Source organism: Belonocnema kinseyi, chromosome 10, assembly GCF_010883055.1.
Source record: "Belonocnema kinseyi isolate 2016_QV_RU_SX_M_011 chromosome 10, B_treatae_v1, whole genome shotgun sequence".
Classification (NCBI taxonomy): domain Eukaryota; kingdom Metazoa; phylum Arthropoda; class Insecta; order Hymenoptera; family Cynipidae; genus Belonocnema; species Belonocnema kinseyi.
Window position 1 is genome coordinate 81,916,473 of NC_046666.1, and position 21,784 is coordinate 81,938,256.

The following is a 21,784-nucleotide window of genomic DNA, read 5'->3' on the forward strand; positions in this document are numbered from 1 at the left end:
TTAAATAATTTATTCGCGCAGATAAAGTTTTGTTTAAAAATGTATATTCGGAAATACGCGACTTTCAAGTTGTGTTTTCTGCTCATTTTTCGAGGGCAAATATCTTGAACAAGAAGTTTTGATGAGCAGTTTTACTGAACACCCTGCAAAAGGTTGGTACCAATCCTTATTTCTAAACAAGTTTTACCATTTTCGGTAGTGTATTTTGCTTATAATAAATTATCAAAGTTTGCGATAATGACACATTTTGACAGATCACTTCAAACACATTTTTCCTCTCCTATTTTTACTATAAGTCTAAAATATCATTATAGATAATAAATTTAAATCATGCCTGATCGCACTGTTGACTTTTACTTCATTTTAAACAAGTAACTATAGTGTTTAATTTATTTTAAAAATGACACGCCATCGCCATTTTTGCACTTCCACATATTTGCAACAATTTTATCTGGCTTAACAAAAATAATTTATGATTCTTAAAATACATGGATCGAATCTAGAAATATAAGACTTAATTATAGACCAGTTACAAGTTTTTTCTCAAATTTGACCGCAATCGGTTTCAGGTGATCATTCATTGAGTGATCCAATTGTATTATATTTTATCGACGAAAATTATATACATGTCTCTCCGGCTGCGTTGAAAATAAATTGTGTTGGATTAAAAGTAAATACTTCTGAAAATCGAAATCAAAAGTCTAAAAAATAATTGTCTTGAACACTTAATTTCTAGAATGACGTACCGTGACATGCTAGGCCAGATGGAAATGTCAGCCGTCAGGAAGTTTATTACATTGCACTTGCAAGTGACACGAATTTTTGGATCAAATCTTTTAAATCTTAGATTATAAATGTCTGAATAGTAATCTTTTCAAATGTAAAATGCATTTGTGCAATTCTGTTTCTTCATCCTTTTATCGTTTGAAGACCTTTCAGTTTCACGAACTGCAAGCAACCATCCGAGATTTGGGGTTAGAGGGCCACTAACCTGAAATTTAGGATATTTTATTTTATTTCGTGAAACTGAAAGGTCGTCAATCAACAAAAGCATGGAGCATGACTGAGAAAATAGGTTCTGCTCGTGAAAAATATTATTATTCGTACATTTCTGACCTACTTGTAGGTTTATAATATTTTCACGAGAAAAACGTATGACGTATTCCATGACGTCATGCTACTATACTCAACTCAAACCTGCCAGGGATTCCCGCTCTTCGGTCCTTTTTTTAACTGCTCAGCCACTGACGTGGAGGGGACCATACAGGATCCGTAGTGAGAGTAGGAAGGAAGTGAAATAGGGGAGACGAAAAATAGGTGCGACGGGAAATAGGTGAGACTTCACTGTATTAGTTTTTGAAATGTCAATGCTTTCAATTTAAATTTATTTGACGCTTTCGACACCTGAACACTTGAAAACCTTGAATGTTCTGAAATTTAACTTGTGTACCAATTTGGAAGGCGTTGAAAATGTATTTAGTTGACTTTAAAATATATGTATGAATTTGGGATCTTTGAAATTTGCATATTTTCGAGCAAAAGCCTTCATATTCTAAAGCTTTTACTTTAATTTACTACCAAGGCTTCAGAATTTATTTTTTACCAAATATTAAAGCTATAATTTTAGAAGTTTTGTATTTTTAATATATTTTGAAGTTTAAGTTTGTATAATGTGATGCAAAGATTTAAAATTGAAGTTAAAGCAGTGAAACTAAAAAAGCACTCAAATTGGGTTTTTGAACATTCCAAGTTCTTCAAATGTAGTTTCTTTTCAAACCAAATTATTTAAAATGTTACGACTATGGAAAAAATATTAAATACGTTTCCCCTTAAAAATGTAATTGTCAAGGGAGAACTGAAGACCCTAAAAGTGGAAGAATTTAAGAATATTCACGATGACTGGGTGTGCCAAGTAGCCTATTACGAGAGCCTTAGAGCTTTTGTTTCATGTAGTAATTGTTCCGATTGTTCTCTACTTGTGAGCCATCCAAGTAGTAAAAAGATTCAGTACAAATTCAGTGTTCCCAAAGGCATTACCTGCTTCACGTTTTGCGAAGGTAAATATGATAATAAATTAAGTTAAAAGCTTATGCATTTAAAAAATTCCATTTATAAAAATATGTGGCGCCAGTGTAATATTGTAATAGGACGAACATCTGAGGCCGCCACGAGCGCGGACTCCATGTTCTCCTCCACGAGCACGAGCATGTTTGTAACGCACTCAATTTTGTGCTCATAGAACTCTACCCCTCTATTAAGTTAAGTGTATGACTCAGGCATAACTCTAAAAAATGAATTATAATAAAATGAATACATATAATGTGTTATTTTTTTACTCTCGAGGTACTTCTTTTAGGGAAGGTGAGAATGCATTGAGAATGCATTAAAACCTGGCCGTGTCACGCAACGGTCTCGCCAGACTTCGATATTATTTTCGAGCCTGATCGGTTACCGCCGTCCTTGTTTAGGCTTCCTCGAAGGGGCTGTCTGATGCCTCTTTAAAACACTTCGTAGCTTTGTGGCCCTGCTCGTCACACCTCCTGCAGAACATGGTCTGGGCAGAACCCTCACACTTCGCTGCCAAATGGTCTTAGTCTTGACAGCGATAGCATTTTGTTGCCTTGGCTTTTTTCTTGGCTCTACAGGATAGCTATCCAGTTCCTTCTTCGCCATCTTCACAATTCCCTTAACTTAATTTAATGCTGGCTATTTCCTTGTGTATACTGCCATAGACAAGTGAGGGGAGTGTGAACTCCACGTAATCTTGAATATATAGTAGATATATTAGGGAAATTTTGTATCGAGTTTAGTAGGATACGGAAAACGCTAAATGATACGCTAACGAACGTCGGATAGAGGATAACGGTAACGCTAAACTCACAGAACATGCACAGAAACGTCGTCGGGTGTTTTTAACGTTCACCGTAAGCCACGAAACGCTGAGAAAAATCTTCTAATTATAATCCAAATGCGGCACCTCACTAGCAAACCTATAATAAGTTCCAAAAACTAAAAAAATTTAATTTGTTAAAAAGAGATGAAGACAGTTATGTCTCCTTTTAACCAGTGGCATTTTTTTATTTCAAGGGACTTGTTATAGGTTCATCAGTGAGGTGCCGCACCTAGGCTAATAATACCTTTTCATATCGATTGTCGAGTAGGGTTCGACAGCTTCATCTCTAGTGTGGTGAAACAGTCAGCCCGGTTCCCTCACTTGGAATGACATAAGCGGCAATGTTCAGAAAGAACATTGGAGAAAAAATAAAGAAATTAGAAGATAATAAATTGAAAATGTCTATGGGGGCAAAGAGAGAAGTTTTTATATTTGCAATTTGGTTTCCTTTAAAAACTTAAAAACTGGCGTAACCATCCTACTTGTAGAATTTTTTTGGAAATTAATATTACAGTATAGAGGAGGGCATTTTTAAATTTTTGTTGAAGATCCGATAAAATTTATTCTGTAAGCGGTGAATCTGGCGCTGGCCCATGGTATATGGACTAAGTCTTCTTCGGTATTAGGATCACATAGGCAGCTTCCAGAAGCAATTATATTTTGTCGAACTATACTGGCATTCAAGGCGTAGTGGTTGCTCCTCATGCCACAGAGAGACAACAATCCATTCTCTGCGAGTCTGAAATGAACAGAACCAGAGTTTCTTACTAGGTTTATAAGAATACAGAGTGTATGTGACACCTCTGTTTTCGCATATTTTTCTGAGATAGTTGTCGCAGTTTCTATCTAAATTCTCACGAGTTACACTGAAAAAATCAGAGAAGGGAAGGAAAATATTCAAGAGATATGCATCTCTAGTTGCAGTCTTGGCTGCCAGGTCCGTGTCTTTGTTGCCAGGTATGCCCTTGAGCCGGGTATACAAACCTCAGAAACTATGCAGCTGAGCTTGTTTAAAAGGGACAGTCTATTTCTAATTATATAACCTAGAACAGTTAATGGAACTAAGACAAATGGTATCTATACTTTGAAGAACACTATTGCGATTATTCCGTGACCTTCTATAGGGAATTTTAATATAGAATCCGACTTTCAACAATATAAAAGTTGATTTTGCTGTTTTTCGAGTTTTTTAAAAAGGAACCAAATAAGGACCCAATGGGGTCTTTACGGGTACTTTGTAGAAGCTGCATTCGATTCCTTCGGTCCGTCAGGGCAAACAGCTTTGCATCCTGCAAAGTAGTTTCAGAGAAATTAGAAGAGAATGAGGAGCAGTTGATGCGGTTAAGTTTATATCTATGCGAGTAAAATAGGGTTATTGGAACTAAAACTCCTATACCAGAAATCAAGCGGAAGTGACCGCTGCCCAAAGGGTCGTTCCAAACCCATCAAGAAGAGAGTGTGTGTAGATTCGGAGAAACGAGGGTCAGATAAATGATTGATGGCGGGCTTCCAGGACAGGTACGAAAGATGAGTTAACATGTGAAAAGTGGGATCAGATCTGTCTCATCCAAGGCAAAGTAAATCTCAATTCCTCCTCTACAATTATGCGAGCTGCTCTAGAGAGAATTGTGGTCATTAAAGCCACCACTTCTGACAACCAAGCTGCAATTTAAATCTTTAATGGAGTAGAAAAATTGAGTCTACGTTACCGATGTTGACATTAGCAAGGGTGGAGACCCTATAAACTGAAATAATAAGAAGTTACCCTAGAGGAGTACCATTTAAGATTGCTTAAGTCTCCAATTTGCTCTCCATGCTAGTTGATGTTGACAGTTGATGTTGACTTGGCATATGATTGTCTGGAATATGGAATCGGTAATGGGTGGAAAACCCGTGCGTGGAACCGAGTTGTTTTGAGAGCATTGAGGATCAGCGCTGAAATTAGTATGGGGGTTTTCACCGTCAGGAGTCACTGTCGTGTCCAGTTTGTCATTGTCAGCTATCACTGTCATGTCCATAGAGAAGTCATCGATTTCATGATCTAAGGTGAGAGTATTTTCCGTCCTACTTTTTTTTCCTAAACGCATTTTGACTCGTTTGTGGTTCGATTTGACATTCTTAATTCCTTCGAGGCTCCTTCCTCCGATTTTCTGCAATTACACCTGGGGAGAAAGGGAAATAGCCTCAATTAATGGAGTACTTGAGGCCAGAAGCTCGATAAACTATTTTTTCACAGAGATAAACACTAGACTTGATTAATACTCGAAAGTATGGACCACGAGTTCACAAGGCGCTACATTCATTTTCCAGTGCTCCCAACGAAGGCCCGGAGTTTGACGCATTTGCAGTATTGGCCCTCCTGGAAGTAAATGGATAAAGTTTCTATCCGTTTGAATCATTTTCTATCTTTAAGATTGAAATGGAAAGAACCGATGTATCCATCTTGATCCTAGGTCTATCCCTTCCATTATTTTATATCTTTCTTCCAATCTACAATCACCTCTATTCTTTTGAATCCCTATCTTCTTGTCCATGTCTATCCGCCACTTATCCATATGTATCCTTTTCTTTCCACTCCCAATCTATATTCTAGTGTTTCTTTCTAAATGAGTCCTTCGATTATCCACGCCTATCTTTTTCTATCCGTTAGGCAATCCAAAATCTCGTCTTTCTTTCTTAATCCCTATCTTCTTATCTCACTGAATTTTTTTCTATCTTTTCTAAAATTTAGGATAGTCTTATTTTTTTGAATCCCAGTATTTCTATCTAAATAAATTAACAGCTTATACACCTCTTTTTTCAAATCCGTTAGGCAATATAAGATTTCGTCTATCTTTTTTAATCCCTATTTTCCTATTTTCCTTATTGAATATCTCTATCTTTTTCTATTCACACGTTTCTACCCTTTTGAATATTTCTACTTCCACAGGGGGATCGAGCTATCGTTCTGAGCAACGCTTCTTCGTGAAGTTGACTTTCAGCTCATCTGTCATTTCATTTAAGTGCCTCCTTACAGTGTCCTTTATCTTCTCTTGGTCAGTTGTTATGTCGAGGTCCAGGACCTCAACCTCGCTGCAGGGAACGACCTCGCACACGTTTCCGCCAGTCCCGACTGCTTCCCTGATAGCAAAGGATAGATTGGATGCCTTCAGCCATGAGTATGATACTATCATGCCTTCAGCCATGAGTATGATACTGTAACCTAATTTCGGTCGCACTAATCGGGGGGCAGGTCGAGGAATTGGAGCTTTTGGCGACTCAACAAGAGGCGCGGTGGTAGAAAGCATTACATTGCGCATGTACAGAAGTTGTTCATTTTGATGCCAAGGATGTCTGGTTGCACCTTGGTCTGCAGGCTTTTAAAGTTCTCGGCATAGCTTCAACCTACCATGGGTCTTATGGGTTGAGGTAGCCGCTCCATTAACGCCAGTACTAAGTTTCTTTTTTACTAGTCTATTTTGAGTTTCATCGTGTAGGAATGTCGTGTAAAATGTAAAATGTACGATATATTTGTTGTTAAAAATAAGAATAACGATGAGGCCCATTTAGGTCACCGTGGGAACGGTGACCTAATTGGGACCGTGGGAACGTTCATTCCATGAACGTTCCAAAGCGCGCATATTTTGCACATTCCGGTGACGTCAATGGAACGTTCTAGTGGACCGTTCCCAAGATGCCCGCGGGACGTTACAAGCACGTTTCTATAACGTTAAGTGCTATTAGAATATATCATTGATTAGCTGCTTTTCATGTTCCCATGTCTGCTTCACGGCTTCCATATCCCTTCTCAGCTCCATTTTGTGGCTCCTGTTCAATTCCTCTGTCACATTGAATTCTTCTACGTACATTCAAGAGACACTGTGTGTATCGGCACACATTGGTGCTATGCAGTCTTCGGCACGGTTGTTCACCACTTGGTTTGGGTTTTTTTTCGGGACCATCCCTAACCATTGTCCTCGACTGCGTATTTAGTTGTATAATCGTGTTCAGCAGAAACCCTATGTACGAGGCCCCTATTTCAACAAATTAAGGACGCGCGCAGCATACTAGTATAAGAGGCCGGGATACTCAAGAGAATGACCGCTATAATGTACATCTGAATTGGTGAAATCTAATCATTCAAAACAATACAAAAAATTCAGAAAAGTTGAAAAAATTTCAAGGCGAATTAAAAAAAACTTCAAGTAGATTAAAAATAAATCAGGGTGAATCTAATAGATTTCAAGAGATCCTCGAAAGAATAGGAATCTTTTTTTTAACTGCAGAGCCTTCAGAAGAATTAAAAGAATTTAAACAATCCAAGGGAATTAAAAAGAATTCGAAAATTATTGTTTAATTTGCACAATTTTTAATTCAGTAGCTGTTTATTTATAGCCCCTTGTGAACATTTGAATATCTTAAAATAATGTTGTCAGTCTTTCCTTGGAAAATTTGATGCTACCTCAGAATTTGTAGTTTCCAAATTGCTTATGTAAAATAGTCTTTGACACATTTATCGTATAATCATAAAACAAATCAGTAGAAATAGAGAAACAAGTGCAATTAACATTTACTTTACTAAAAATACACTATAACATTTTCTTTACTCACTTTATAATGTTACCAAAACAAATTCTGATTACAAATATGTTTTTTTAAAGCAAATCAGATGTTAGTGACTGGTGGTCCAGATAGCATTGTTCGAATCTGGAATCCATTTGTACCAAAAAAAGCAATTATGTCTTTCTATGGTCATCGAGCTGCGATTTGTGCTCTCTTCGCTAAAAGTTTTGGAAAACGGATTTATTCGTTATCAAAGGACAGATACATTAAAGTTTGGGACGTTCCATCCTCTTCTTGCATTCAGGTTTATTTAAATTTAATTAAAAATTATAATTTAAAGTTTCAATGAAATAATTTATTTTCTAATAAAACTGTATAAAAATTTCGTAGACAGTTCCAATTGAATTAGGAGAAGATTCCATAATGTCAGCAATTTACAATGATGTGACTCAAAAAATGATAATAGCCAGTCAATTAATAGCAATTCTCGTTTGCGAAAGAATAATCGACGAGGATATTTCTGATGGTTATTCTCACACAAAACCAATTTCCTGCGTTCTTTATAATCACTTATTCAAAGTGGTATCTAATGTTTAATATATTAAGATTTATTCTAATTTATAGTTTTATTATCAAGATGGTCGCTCAAATATCTGTAAAATTAAAACCCAGATTTATTTTTTTGGAAAAATGGTAAAAAATTTAGAGGATTTGGAATTAGAATAATATAAAATACCTCTGTAAAGTAGGTACTATGGGTATATTCACTGTGGGTGTATTTATTTGTGCTCATGTTATGAGTATCAAATAAATTTGCTTCCTCATAGAGGAAGATTTTCTCTAACAAGCGAAAAAAATTGACCCTATGAATATTTTCAATCTTATGTTTCTATCTTAGCAAAAATATTATTTTCGGAAAATTAGAGACTCATGTGAACAATATTACCTTTTTAACTTTATTAATCGCTACAGATTAATGGAATGCCATCGAAGGTTAGTTTGTAGATCAATTGACGCGTCTCTAAGACGCGAACAATTATTTTAAAAAATAGTACTAGTATATCCTTAACATTAAAAAAATTCCTTTTATAAACAAGATGAAAAGTATATTTTGAAAAATTATAAATAAGTATTAATACTAGATTATGAGAGGTCAGGCAAAATTGTTCCATTGGTCAATCAATGGGTCTCAAAATTCTAAACAAATACATCATATACAGTTTTGTTATATTGACAATATTAAAAAGTTTCACTCGTGTAAAGGAGATGCACAATATATTTATTAAATATAGACTATTATTGTTAGATCATAACAGGAAATTGAAGGTTGTTCAATAAATTATTCGACGCGTCTCGAAAACGCGGACAAATATTTCACATATTGTATCGTTGCATTTCGAATATGAAAAAAATTTTTCTCGTATAAACATAGCAGAAATTTCGTTTCTTTCATATAAACGTAAAAAAATACTTATAATTGTCCAGATTAGCTCAAAATCCTATCAGACCTAAAAGTCGATTGGATCTACAATTCTTTCAAACATGCTCTTTTAATTTTCAACATGTGCTAAACAGAAAAATCTTACATACACACGCGCGGACATTTGTTTAAAAAAGCATTTTCGAGTTGCTGGGTTCAAATTATTTCGAGATATATCAAAAAAGTAGATATGAAAATTTAAGTCCTTACAAACCTCCCTCTATAAGGAAGCACTTTGAATCCTGCTAAATTTGAAATCTTTTGAATCAAAAGGCCTTTAAATGAAAATTATACTTTGTTTAGGCTACAGAATTTTATTTATAAAAATATATATTTATTTTAAATTCATTTCTATAAAACTGATTATATTTCAACAAATTTTGTCCATTTTTCAGATTGTTTCAACGAGTTTAGATTCATGTATAACAGTCTGGAATCCATGGTATGGATATCGATTAAGTTTTGTGAAAAAAGCACACAATCGATGGAAATATGGAGAAAAAGTAGGTGTCGAAATTACAGCCGCTTGTTTTGATTCTTCTGAGCAACTGTTGGTAACTGGAGCCAGAGACGGATCGGTGAAAATATGGCAATTTAATACTGGAACTTGTATTCGAAATATGATTGTTGAAGACAACAGGTACAAAAAAAAAATATTTGTAATTATCCAAAATGAAACTAAAATCTCTTTAGGAATAAAAATTGGAATTAGTAAATTCAACTGTTTTGGCCTTTCTTTTCAGAACTTTCAAAAGAAAAAGGCTTAATAATTTGAGAGCATGGATCTTTGTAAATTTTTAAAGAAAATTCTTAATTCCTACACTTCATGATGAATTTAACCCTTAGTTGCACGGTAGGAACGTGACATCCCACCAACTTAACTTCAGATTTTTGCCATGTAATTAGTTTTTAACGTATTTAGGTCGGTTTTTTTATTCATTAGCTTAGTTATTTGTAAGAGAACATAAGATTATAGCTTTTTTAACATAATTGTTTGTAATAATCGTTATATAAATAAGCAAACTTTAAAAATGCCCTTTTTCGAAACAATCCATTTTTAAAAAATCTACTCAACATAATAAACTAAAAACCCCTTCTCGGGGGTTTTTGGGGTCGCTTATTACGAATCTGAATTCAGAAATGATAAATATTCAAATTCAATATGGTGGATTCAAGATTGCGGTTTAAAAACTTTGAAAGGAGATAATCGAGCTTGAAAATCTATGCTCAGGAGTTTTGGGGGTCGCTAATTACAAATCTGAAGTCAGAATTTGGAAATATTCAAATTCAAGATAACAGATTCAAGATGGCGGTTCCGAAATTTTGAAAGAAGAGATATGCGAGCTTGAAAATCTATACTCTGGAGTTTTTGGGGTCGCTGATTGCGAATCTGAAGTCAGAATTTGAAAATATTTAAATTCAAGATAGCAGATTCAAGATGGCGGTTTAGATGAGATTTTAAATACCTTGATTTCAATAATGTGGGTTTTTATGGAATTTATGCATTACGCTAAGTAAGAGTAAATTTTTTAAATTTCGTCAACATTTCAACCACAATGTATGTGTCAGTGTTGGCCGTCTGAGATCTATTTTAAAGAATTACGAGAATCTAATCGTAGATCAGCGATCGTAATGAGCGACCCCAAAAACCCCTGAGTATATATTATGAAGCTCATATATATATCTTTTTCAAAATTTTGAAACCGCCATCTTGAATCTCCTATCTTGAATTTGAATATTTCCAAATTCTGACATCAAATTCGTAATCAGCGATTCCAAAAAACACCGAGTAAAAAGTTTGAAGCTCATATATCTGTCTATTCAAAATTTTGAAATCGCCGTCTTGAATCCGCCCTCTTAAATTGAAAATTTCAAGATTCTGACTTCAGATTCGTAATCAGAGGCCCCAAAAACCCCTAAGTATATATTTTCAAGTTCATATAACTTTTTTTAACATTTTGAAATCGCCATCTTGAATCCGCCATCTTGAATTGAAAATTTCGAACTTCTGACTTCAGATTCGTAATCAGCGACCCCAGAAACCCTCAAGTAGAGATTTTCAAACTCATATATGTCTTTTTTTTAATTTTGAAATCGCCGTCTTGAATCCGCCATCTTGGACTGAAATTTTCGAAATTTTGTCTTCATATTCGTAATCAGCGACCCCATAAACCACCAAGTAAGAATTTTCAAGTAAACTCACTGAACAGAAAAATACGTGCAACAAAGGGTTAATTACCTTCTAACTAGTATAGTATATTAGAAGTAAGAATGAAAAATGTTGATATCTTCCCAATTTGAAAGGAAACTTTACTAGGTCATTTAAACTAAAATAATCTAAATTTGAAGACGTTCAAAATGCAATAATTTTACACTCAAGCCGTACACGATTAAAAAAGTTCGAAATCGAACAATTATAAATTAAAATCCTCAAAAACGATTCAAATTCTTCTGAACACTTTTATAATCGGAATTTTGAAACTTGGCAACAGGGTTTATTCTAAAGAACTACATCAATCGGTGTTTCTAGAGATATTTTGACAATATTTTAATTAATAGATCAGTTTTTCTTAATGTGATGTTCAAAAAAGGGTCATTAAAGTTATAATTTTCAAACACAGCAATTGCGGTAATCGATATTTCTAAAAATGCTTTGACAATATTTTGCCTCATAATTCAGTCAAGTTTTACCATAAATCTCTTTTTCTTAATGCAAACACTTATATAAATACACATTTTATGCGATACATGTCTTATTATTCATTATTTTATATTTTTATTGGAAGTTTTAATGCTGACCGTAATTGATGTTTATAATACTGTCTGTTTCTCATTTCACACTGCCCTTAGAATATACCCTGGTTTACAATTTGGATATTTAGAACGTTTGAAAATATAATCGCTTTAATAAGGGATTGTTCAGTTTAAAAAAATGTAGGTTTACGACAGTCCAATTTGAAGTTTCACAATTTCGTTTTTTTATTTAAAATACTTTCAATTGTATTTATTAAATTATTATATAAGGTTTACAATATGAGATTCTACCAATCAGAAATTGTTTTACTTGAAAGAGTGTATTAAAAATCGTTCCATTTTGAAAGCTTCAGGTTTCAATTTGTTTAATTTGGCTTGCATCCAATTTCAAAAATAGTTAAATTAAGAAGTGTCGAATGTTTAAATGTTACAATTTTGAATATTTAATATTATAAATGTCCAACTAAATTCTACTATTAAAAGATTTTAAGATGCGATGATTAAATTAAACCTTGTTCAAAAGGGTGGTTCAAAAAAGGGGAAAATGTTCAAAGGATCCCGCACAAAATGTATGGGAAAAGTTCTTTCGGTAGATTTGCTTATAACTTGGTAATTTTGTAGCTTTTTTTTAAACAATTTTTACGCTATACGGCGCCAAGCGCTCAAAGTCACAGCATAAGATATATCTGAATAGCATTAAAAGCAAAAACGATGACAAAATCAGTATCACGCATTAAAATGTGGTGAATATTACCTCTGTCTCACACCGCGCGCTTCCCGCAACGGCCGATCGCTAAGCGCTCAATATTTTTAATTAATTGCGACACTCACTGCTTTGAAGCAGCAAGGGTGATCAAATAAGGTCAGTATCAAGTGCAGTAATGCCAATTATAAGAAGCGCCCTCTTCTCGAAACGGCTGAAAGCTAAGCTCTCAATATTTGGACTAAACTGCAACATTCACAATTTAAGGGTAGCAATAGTGCTTAAATAAGATCAGTATCAAGTGCGTTAATGCCAACCATATGAATCGCCTGCTTCACGCTTCGTGCGAACGCAATGCGCCTGATATTTGATAATGACTGCAACGCTTACTGTTTCAGAGCAGAAAAGGTTATTAAATAAGGTCAGTAACAAGTTCGATTGTTCGAATCATATATATCGCCCACTTCTCACAATGTTCGAACGTAAAGCGCTTAATATTTCGAATTGACTGCAATACTCACTGTTTCAGGGAAAAAACGGTGATGAAAGAAGGTCAAGATCAAGTGCGGTCGTTGCGAGAAGTGTACGGTATATATGATTGGCACAAACTTGATAATTCTCTTATTTTAGAAGCGTTACTGTCCTGAAACTGTGAGTGTTGCACCTAATTATAAATACTTAAACTTTCAAATATCTCGAAAAATAAGCGCTCTGTAAAAAAATGTTACAAATAAAAATTTAATCATTCTGAGGAGTACGTACACTAATGTTAAAATCGGTTCCACCTCCCGCCCTGGGGGTGGGGGTGGGGGCAAGTTCGAAATCTTTAATAGGAAACTCTATTTTTTATTACATATTCAAATTCTTTGGATAAAAATACGCATGATTTGTCTAAAATATTTTTCTCGTTTAGCGATAGATGGCGCTGTAATCGACGAAACTCATTTTTTCAAATTTTACTGTTACTGAGAATGCACCCTTACGATTCTGCAGTACATTAACAATAAAAAATACACCATTTTTATTGTGACATGGCTGACCACGAAAAAAAATTGTTTAAAACGGTAGAAAATCGTTGAACAAGTGCAATAAAAACTCGTACATAATGTAATTATTATTTCGAAAATTATGCCAAAACGTATGTCCGTTCTTGAGAAGTAATTATTAAGTAATACGTTTACATTAACAGTGTTTCCTGAATATTCCTAAATTTTAGCTCTGGCATTATTGTAGATTGAGAACAGCGGAGGCTCTTGAAACATTACAAAAGTGTTTACTTTTTTCTATCATTAACTATAGTAAATTAGAAAAAATACATTTAAGACAAAACTCATTTTAATTAGATCAAAAATTATTCCCAATACTACTTTACAATGGAGTATCTATTATTATTATTAATATTCTGGGTTGAGACGGTCACAGCCCCTGACGCTTGGGTGATCCCGTTGCGTCCCCTTATAAGCCTTAAGCCTAGTCCCAAAGCCCTCTCCATAAAAAGAGGATCGCAGCGATGCTGTTGGCTGATATTTCAGACTCACTGATGCAGAAGCTGCTTGTAAGTGTTACACGGTTCCCTGCAATCGCAGGGCAGTGACAGAGAATATGAGTGGAAGTCTCATTATTCTGTCCGCATAGACGACAGAGGGGACTTTCTTTAAGCCCTATGTTATGTCTGTTATACCGAAGATTTCCATGTCCTATAAACATTTCTGTTAAGACTTTGACTTCATCCCTCCCGAGCTTAGGTTTTTCTTTCGCTCTATGAGGGTTTAACTTTGAGCCCAAGAGTGTTTTAGCCTGTCTGCAGCGAGAGACAGCATCCCACTTATTCTGATGTTCCTCGGTCAGTCAACTGTTGATATCTTAAATGACCAACCTACTGGAAGTACCTACAACTGGCTCAGGTCCAGTAAAGTTTCCCTTTGCTGCTAGCTTTGCTAGACTTCCGATATCTCATTGCCCCTGATACCAATGTGTCCAAGGATCCAGAGCAGCGTGACTCGGTTTTCTGTCGCTAGTTTATTCAGTGCCTCGAAGCACTCCTATACTAGCAGCGACGTGGTCGTTGTTCCATTCAGAGCCATGATAGCAGCCCTTGTATCTGAGCAGATACGAATGTTCCTTTTTCCTCCATACTCCATTGCTTCAAAGGCGCACTGGAGGAAGGCCATAATCTCAGATTGTAGAACTGTTACGTAGGACCCCATTTTAATTGTGAAGCCCATTCCGTTCCTTCTACGATATACACCTGTTCCAGCGTACTTCTTCTTCCTGGAGCCACCTGTAAACCAGTTGTCTCCATCACTGGGCAAGTGTGCCTCACCATTAGCTCATTCCTCTTTCGTGGATATGCTAACTCGGTACTTCCTGTCAAAGAGGTAGCGACATGTAGATATTTTGTCCCTGAGCATGCTCAGTGTCGGCCTCCTCGCGATGTCGATTGGTATCCACATAACTGTCGAGATACTGCTATCGTTTACCATATTTAATCTCCAGGCCGCCTTCCCAGCCACTGTCTTTATGGTGAAATAGAGGGGCTCCAAACCTATTTGTGCCCCTGGCCCATTGTGGGTATCGACTTCGAGGCATCAGTGATACCTCGCAGAATCAGCCCCCTAATTCTTTCCAGTCTGGACTTCACAGTAGAAAGTTCGACCCTGGTCCATCAGACGACTGCCGCGTAGGTTAGTCTGGGTCGCAGGATCGCTGTGTAGATCCATATGAGTGTCTGCGGTTTCAAGCCCGAGCATTTCCCTATGTCTCTTGTACAGAGCAAAGAGTCGCTATTAGCTATCCAGCTAATTTCAATGTACTCGTGGTTCTCCACTTGTACCTTCTCGTGAACACAACTGCATCCGTCTAACTCGGATTGACTGATAGTCCTGTCCTCTTACGCCATGAATCTACTATTCTTAGTGCTTGCTGCATTACTCCGAAGAGCGCATCCAGATGCTGACCGCGCACGATTACCAGTATATCGTTCGCATAGCCTATAACTTGGAGACCCTGATTCGTGAGTAGATGAAGCAATTCATCAAACTACCAGGCAGCACAGCAAGGGCGATAGAACACCTCCCTGCGGACATCCCAAGTCAACGGTTCCACATAAAGTGGTTTCACCCTTAGTCGTGGTTAGATTCCTATTGGCCAACATGTGGCAGGTCTATTCCACGACTGCACTAGGCACTATATGTGCGATCATGGCCGCCCTGATCACCTCTCCGGAGGTGTAGTTAAAGGCTCTTTCGATATCTATGAAGGTTCCAATTGCGAGACCTTTCTGCCACAGTTGTCCTTCAATTAGATTAACTGAAATGCTTAAGGCCATCACAGTCGAGTGACCAGCCCTATAGGCGGGTTGTTGCTTGTGAACAGTACTAATTGACAAGACCTTATCACGGATATATCTGCCCACGAGTCTTTCCACTGTTTTAGTAAGAAAGATGTGAGGCTAATAGGTCGTAAATCCTCAGGTGATGTATAACCGATCCTTTCCTGCCTTCGGAATAAAGACTACTCTTGCACCCCTCCATGCCGCTGGAACATAACCCAACGTCAGACTAGCCCTAGCAAGTCTCACAAACGGCCCAATGATGATCTCACCAGCCCTCTGTAAGAGGACTGGATATATTCCATCCGGACCAGGAGACTTTTAAGGACTAAAGAAATTCAGGGCCCACTTGACCCCAGTTGGGGTGACAATCTAGTTAACTAGCCGCCGTTGCGGGCCCAGTTGGGCCACAGGCGGCTTTGATTGCCTCAGGGGTGCCATCCCCTCTTTTCCTGACTTTGTGATGCCCGGAAAATGTGCCTAGATCAGGTGAATCAAGGTATCCCCATCAGACTTTAAGTATCCACCACCGGTCAATTTTAGAGTCCCGAGAATAGTATGCGGATTACGAGTAAGCAGCTTATCCAGTCTGGCTGCCTCTGCTCCTTTCTCGATATCAGTGCAAAAGTTGGTCCAACTTTCTTGCTTTACCTTACGTATTGCACTCCTATACTCATCCCTCATCGATATAAATGAAGTCCATAGTTCCTTTGTTTTTCCAGAACTGGCACTTCTGAACCTCGCTCTGGTTTGCCCGCGAAGCTCTTCGAGTTTCTTATTCCACCCGTGTGTCTCTCCAGTCTTTCGGACTTTTACAGGTCCACAATTACTTTTATAAGTGGATTTGATGGCTTCCGTGAAAATCTTGGGCGCCATCTCCAGAGTATCCACGTCTCTAATTCACCTGGGTACTCCTGAAAGTGCACTTCTTAATTCTGTGGAAAACTGACCCCAGTCCGTTCTTCTTGGAGTTCTGACGCATTTAGAGCCGATGAGTACAGTGGATTCCAACACGAACTGTATCAGAGTATGATCTGAAAGAGTGGGTTCATCTGAGACTCCAGTTCTTGATGTTATCTATAAAATTACCGGTACAGAGAATGATGTCAATGACTTCGTCCCTGACCGAATTGGGAAACGTCGGGGTGTTCCCGGATTAAGAATATCTAAGTCAATGGTCATAAGGTATTCCAATAGGTCATTACCTCTTGAGTTGATGTCCGTGCTACCACACAAAGTATGGTGGGAGTTAGCATTGCACTCCAACAGAAAAGGAAGACCCCTTATCTTGCAGTATTCCACCAGTGAACGTACCTCCACTGATGAATTGGTATCGCTATCATATGGAAAGTAAGCCGATCCCATGAATAGCCTTCCTATTACTTTAAGATCCGTGACTATCACCATCAGGTCTCTGAAACATAGCTCAAGCAGCGGGACGACGTTGACTCCCTTCGCCAGTATGCAAGCCCTTGGATTGCCCGCCTTGGGTTCCCTGTAACAAAAACCAGCCCCCCCCCCCCAAACCCCTCGTGTTATCCTGAAATAATTAGGGTTCCTGGATTAGTTAAATACCTGTGTGCCTCACAGCCATACCCCTCTGCAAAACTGCAGAGACACCTTTGCTACGTTGCAAGTTAATCTGGGTAATTGTTAGACCGGGAGCAGTCATTTAGGTCTGATCCCGATCTTCCTGTCTACCGACAGGCTCCTCCTGCCCCTGGCTGGCAACTTTAAAGTTGACCTGTCCAAAAAGGTAAAATGGCCTGTTGTTGAGGGCCGCAAGGGCCCTCACCTGTGACTCAGGAATTTGCACAACTGAGAGATGTTTGAATTCTTCAGCTATGTCCTCTTCCTGATGCCTATCGTGCCTAACGATCCCCCAGGACGCTGTCTCAAGCGACGGGTTGAATCCCTCCAGCCGACGGAGAACCACATGCGGGTTTATCAGTTCACCTGGAAACCACGCCGTAGCCTTTACCATCTTCTGGAGCAACTTAACTCTACCGACCTTAAGAAATGGGCCTTCCCAAGGCCTTGTCTCGATCACTCTTTCGAGCGCCCTTCACGTAGCCTCCCTGAAGAGCTCTAACTGCTCTGTAGAGATCAGCGAGTTGGGTATCTCTTATCCATCACCACCAGTCAGGGGATCAGTCCTCTGAGCGGCCTTCAGTCCAACCCTCGACGACTCCTGTTTGTCGGCTGCTGGACCGCCTTGAGCCTCTTCACAGACTTAGCCCTTCCCCCGGTGGGGTGCCCTCTGAGCCCCTTCCTCGCTTTTGAGCCTCAGTGCTGGTTATCGGCGTTGTAGTCGCCGATGTGCCAGATTCTGTAGCTGCTTCACTATCTCGCTGCGCTTGCTTCCTCAATCTCCCTTTCAGGAAACCGTTGATGCGTTTCTTTTTATTGGGAGACTGATTGTCCACTCCCGTTTCCATAGCCCCGATCGCCCCCGCGAAGCTCGGATAGGGGTAAACCTCTCTAGCGTCTGTAATACAAATCAACAAGCTTCGAGGGTGTTCGTTGGTCAAAAGGGTGTGACCACGAGCTAGGTTTATTCCGGTGTTAAACTGATTAAGGAAGGTAAGTGGCAGCCGTCTTGACACCCGGTTTCTTACCTGGGCCACTCCCGGCCAGGTCGTCGTTAGCGGCGAAGTATACGAAAGAATTTGGGAAACTCGATTTAAATATAGGATGAGAAGTTGGTCATAAGGACAATCGCAGAATCAGGCAAATGTCTCGTGCATCCTGAAGACACGGAGCAACCCAAGAACGACCGCCTTCTGAATCTTTCCCGCAAGTGTTCTAGCATATTGTTGACACGCAGGGATACTTTTTAGACTATTAGCAAGTGAAAGCTTGGCACCTCCAAGAGCGCCGATGATAAGGACGATCAGTTTAATAGAATATTCCGGGTACAATCGTTGCAACTCCCTTATAAGGTCTCGATACCTCTCTTTCTTTTCATTCTCCTTGGCTATGATGTTTTTGTCAGCTGGTGCCGAAAATTCGATAACGAACATGATTCGCTTCTCGAAGTCAAGAAGAACCATGTCTGGCCTCGGGTGTGCAACAGAAACAATTGTCGAGAATATAAAGTTCCAGTATATGCGGCACTTCTTATTCTCGATAATTGACTCTATTTCCCTAGGAGCATTAGGAGGAGCGATATTAAGGTTAATGCCTTAAGACTGACAGAGATGGTAATAAAGCACTCTTAGTGCCGCATTGTGCCTTGGGATGTATGTCGTTCTCGCTTGAGTTGAACAACTACATAGTATGTGTGCTAAATGGACGGGGCGTGCATGGGACGTCCTGAAGATATCATCGGGAATGCCTGGACTCAAAATGTGCGAAGGTATGTTAAGGTGGAAATGGCACTGTCTTGACATGCCAAAATGAAAGCCTCCGTGCCAGACTTCAATCCGAGTGATTTAAGGAAAGCAAAATTTAGCTCACACGACATTGACTGCATCCTCTTATCGAGGAGCTGTGCGCGAAAGTTTTTCTCTTGTGCTTTCTTAATCCGGGCTTTCAGGAGTGAGTACTCGAGATAGATTAGATTTGATGCATTTTGCTCACCCCTAATACTGAAGTCAAGTCCGACTGTTTCAGCGGCCTCCTCCGCTGCTTTGTACAGAAACGCTCCTTTGCCCACTTCTTCGTGCTTCCTGACCATTTGAAGAAGAGGGTCTCTTCCATCTGCGACTCTATGTGCTGCACCGAGAATAATCCTGTTGTGAAGACATTCAAGATTTAATATTCCGCGACCACCTCGACGGTGTGAGATGTAGAGTCACGGAACAAACGACTTAAGAAGCATGCTTTTGTTCATGTGCATAAACTTTCGTGCCCCGATATCAAGAGATCTGAGCTCGTTCTTCGTCTATGGAACCACTTCAAATGAATAGAGTACTACCGGGACGGCAAGCATGTTCGTTGCAGATACTTTGTTCCTCGCATGGTGTACTTGAAGGCCAGCTAAGTTTGACCTCAACCTATTCTAGCTCAAGCTTAAGTGGTTGCGTGGTCTAATCTATTAAGTATACTAAATTTTATCTTAGATCTATTGTTATAAAATTTGTTAGGAACAAGTAGTTTCAACCAATAATTTTGCTTTCTCTATAAATTTTGATATGTTTTATTTGAACGCTCTGCAAATAATGCCGTTTTTTTAACTTCACCACTTTTTAATTAATCAAACGATTACTCAAATTTAACATGCAACTTCACTGCGATTAAAAATTATCATTTGGGCACTTTTTATATAAATATATACATAAATGAGTTTTACTACCGCTAGGTGGCGGATAGAAAACACAACCCGTCAGTATCAAAAATAGAAGTCCATAAGTTACAGTGACCGTCCGCGAAGAAAGGGACCTAACGCGGAAAAAATCCATTTTTATTTTCTTAGGCCAATCGATAGTTTCGGAGTTAATCTTTCATTTAAAACCATCACAATTTTTAAAACTTGATTACTCTTCTTGTTATTAAGCTACAAAAAAACAGACTAGACATCAATGAATTAAATGAAGCTTTGAAAAGCATTGAAAAACTCTCCGAAACACTCAAAATTCATATCATTCTAAAATATGTTCAAGAAAGTTTACGCTTTATAGAAAATAACAATATAAAATATTATAAAATATTTTTTTAAAATTAAAAAGAAAATGGGGCCATATAGCCACTGTGTCCCCGTCGTTGGCCCTGGGTTCGCCTAAAATTGGTAAATAATTTTTTTATACAGAATAAATAATAAAAAACTTGTATTCAAAATAATTGGGAAAAAAGTAAACTTTGAAAGGGATTGCATTTCCTAAACTAGAATACGCAGGTTTTGTACGGTCGGTTGTTATGTGAATATAAAAAATGCGAATAACTCGTGAAAGGGAGCAGCTAGGATTTTAAATTCAACTGATTTCTAATGACCAAATGATGTAGAAACTTTCTGCTTTAGCAGACTTTTGATCCATTTTAGTCAAACTTAGCCGGCCTTCAAGCACACCGTGCTCGCCGACAGTTCGGAAGACCAAATCTGCCGAATAAGACGTTTGTATCTGATTCGGAAAGTATCCTTTACAGATATCATATCCTGAATTCGGCTCTGTGGCACGCCCAGGCTTATAAACCACTCCAGCGCAAAGGTGTCGGATAGCGCTTCTATCGAAGAGCTCAGGGTCTTCAGGGATGCCATAAAGTTTTCCTCAATTCAAATAAACCTTGGCGAATTCGTCTAACCCAAATTCCATTCCAATTTCCTTAGTATATCGTTCGACAATCCCCAGAGCTAGATGTAGTTGCTCTTTGTTTTTAGCACAGATCTTAAGATCGTCCATGTAAACCTAACTATTTGCGGATGAACCTATAAGTTTTCCAAAAGACAGATGACAAGTCTATGGGAGGTCGAATCGAAAGCTTTCCGATAATCAATCCAGGCCATCGATAGGTCGCTCTGGTAGGATGCTGCATCTTTGCAGACACATCTATCGATGAGCAGGTTCTCCCGGCATCCTGCTACGTCTTTCTTTGAGCCTAGTTGTTCATGCATTTCTTGCCACACATGTTCAATTGCCCGTGGCTTTGCGCTATTTCGTGTTATGTCTACTGTTGTTCATAGGCATATGCACGTATGCGTGTACGAATCTATTGGCATGATATTTTATCAGGACAATCCTTTTACTCGTCGACGACTTCAATATTATTATTGTGCTCAGGTACTCGTTGCTATCTGTCAATTGAATCTAACGAATCATTCAATAAGGAGTCATCGGGGTATTTAATATTATCTTGATGTCGCGAATAGCGCAAAAACCATGAAATACTTGCTACATGGGCGAAGTTGCTCACAATCCTGGCACCAGACTGGCAAGTGCAATAATACTAATGAGATCATGAGCAGCAGCATCATTCATGCCATCCCCATTAACATTCCTATATGCAGTAAAGGTTTGATGTCTTGTAACATTTTTAAACCTGGAATATACGAGGGTAGTTCAATAAGTCCTTAGAATGACCAACAAATGGCGCGCGAATCGCTCCAAATCATCTGTTTTCAGTCAGCACCACTCCCGACTAGAT

General features: G+C 38.3%; 1 protein-coding gene across 1 annotated transcript in view; it reads left to right on the plus strand.

Annotated features, from left to right (window-relative positions):
• The window catches only part of LOC117181383 (WD repeat-containing protein on Y chromosome), an 88,444-nt gene that overhangs the window by 28,232 nt on the left and 38,428 nt on the right, over nt 1-21,784 (plus strand). Inside the window, 4 exon segments of the mRNA XM_033373986.1 lie at nt 1,850-2,057; nt 7,534-7,739; nt 7,826-8,017; nt 9,311-9,555. Coding sequence (XP_033229877.1) covers nt 1,850-2,057; nt 7,534-7,739; nt 7,826-8,017; nt 9,311-9,555 — 851 coding nt within the window.